Below are 1,352 nucleotides of genomic sequence, written 5' to 3'. Positions count from 1 at the left end.
GACCTCGCCCCCCACCACCCCAAGGACCCTGTGGAAATGAGGCGGATTAACTTCCAGACGCCAGGTACGCGCCCCTGCCCGGTGCAGGGACAAGGCCAGCCGGAGAGGACGCCGCTCCCTGTCACCCTCCTGGGCCCCGCACAGCCGCGCCCCCTGCGGTTAGACTCCAGCCTCCCGACAGTCTGCGGGGCCGGGGCTTGGCGCCCCCGCGGGTGGGCCCTGCTTGCAGTCAAGCGAGGCTTCTGGAAGGTTGCACGTAACTGGCGGTTGCTGCCTTCTCTGGGAGCCTAAGGGATGTCTACGAACAAAACCAAAAAGGCCTCGTTTCCCTGGTAGGAGGAGGGGCTTCTGCTCACACCTCTCGTCTCGAGCCCACTTAGTGGCGGGTGTCGGCGTTTCCCACACTGCCCTGGGGCGTGCCCCGAGCAAGCACACCTCTCCGGTACCCTGTCCCTCCCCCCACAGTGGCCACAGGTGCCCCTGCTCCCCCTGCCTCTCCGTGGTTTCCTGTAGGTTCATAGGGTGCCGCTAAAGTCACCGGCCACACCGCGCGGCCGACGGCATCTTATTCTTGACCGTGTCCGCGCGGTGGTCACACAGCCCGTTTCCCTCTCTGTGGACTCGTGCCAGCCGCTCCTAACCAAAGGAGTCTTGTATTTAGCTGATGGCTGCTGTCCTTGAGCTCAGAGCATGGCTGCCTGTGCCCCTCTGCCCGCCCTCTGCTCTCCACCTCCTGCATCCGAACTGGTTCACGTCCCGTTTCCAACTGGGGGTTCTAAACATTTGCATTTAACCGATGGCCACTGTCCTTAGGGCCTCCGCCGCCATTCCCGATGGCCTCCTTTCTTTGCTGCGGCCGGACTGTCCCTCGTCAGTCCTGTTTTTGTTGAATGAGGATTCCGAGGGTTTGCATTTAACCGATGGCTGCAGCCCTCCGCGACAGATCGTGCAAGGTTGCACACGGCACCTCTCGTGGACTCCTTTCTCTTTTCTGTCTCCGGGCAGAAAAGAGTTTCTGTTCCCGTCAGCTACGTTTCCATCTAGGTGTCTTTAAACACGAGCATTCAGCTGAGGGCCGCACGGCCCATACGTCCTTCCCCTGCTCCCGATTTTTCCTTCACCATCCTGCATCCTCCTCCAAAACTCCCCCCGCAGACCCCAACAGGGCACCCGAGGCCAGGCTGGTCTGGGGGATGTGCTGACAGAAGAACCTAAAAACTTGGGGATCTTCCCGAAGTCACGTGCGGACGCCGGGCGGAGGGAAACAGCAGTCGGTCCTCGGGTCGGGCCCGGCGGCCGCGTGTCCCTCGCTGCTGGCGCCGCTCTCCCTCTGCATCTGCCGGCTGGCTGCT

At 62.4% G+C, this 1,352-nt stretch overlaps 1 protein-coding gene across 1 annotated transcript in view; it reads left to right on the top strand.

Annotated features, from left to right (window-relative positions):
- PTPRS (protein tyrosine phosphatase, receptor type S) overlaps positions 1–1,352 on the top strand; it is a 59,843-nt gene that overhangs the window by 48,036 nt on the left and 10,455 nt on the right. Inside the window, 1 exon segment of the mRNA XM_025043172.1 lies at positions 1,156–1,270. Coding sequence (XP_024898940.1) covers positions 1,156–1,270 — 115 coding nt within the window.

This window comes from Pteropus alecto, unplaced genomic scaffold (genome assembly GCF_000325575.1).
Source record: "Pteropus alecto unplaced genomic scaffold, ASM32557v1 scaffold30, whole genome shotgun sequence".
NCBI lineage: Eukaryota > Metazoa > Chordata > Mammalia > Chiroptera > Pteropodidae > Pteropus > Pteropus alecto.
Note: the sequence above shows the minus strand (reverse complement) of the source record. Positions and strands in the feature narration are given on the sequence as shown.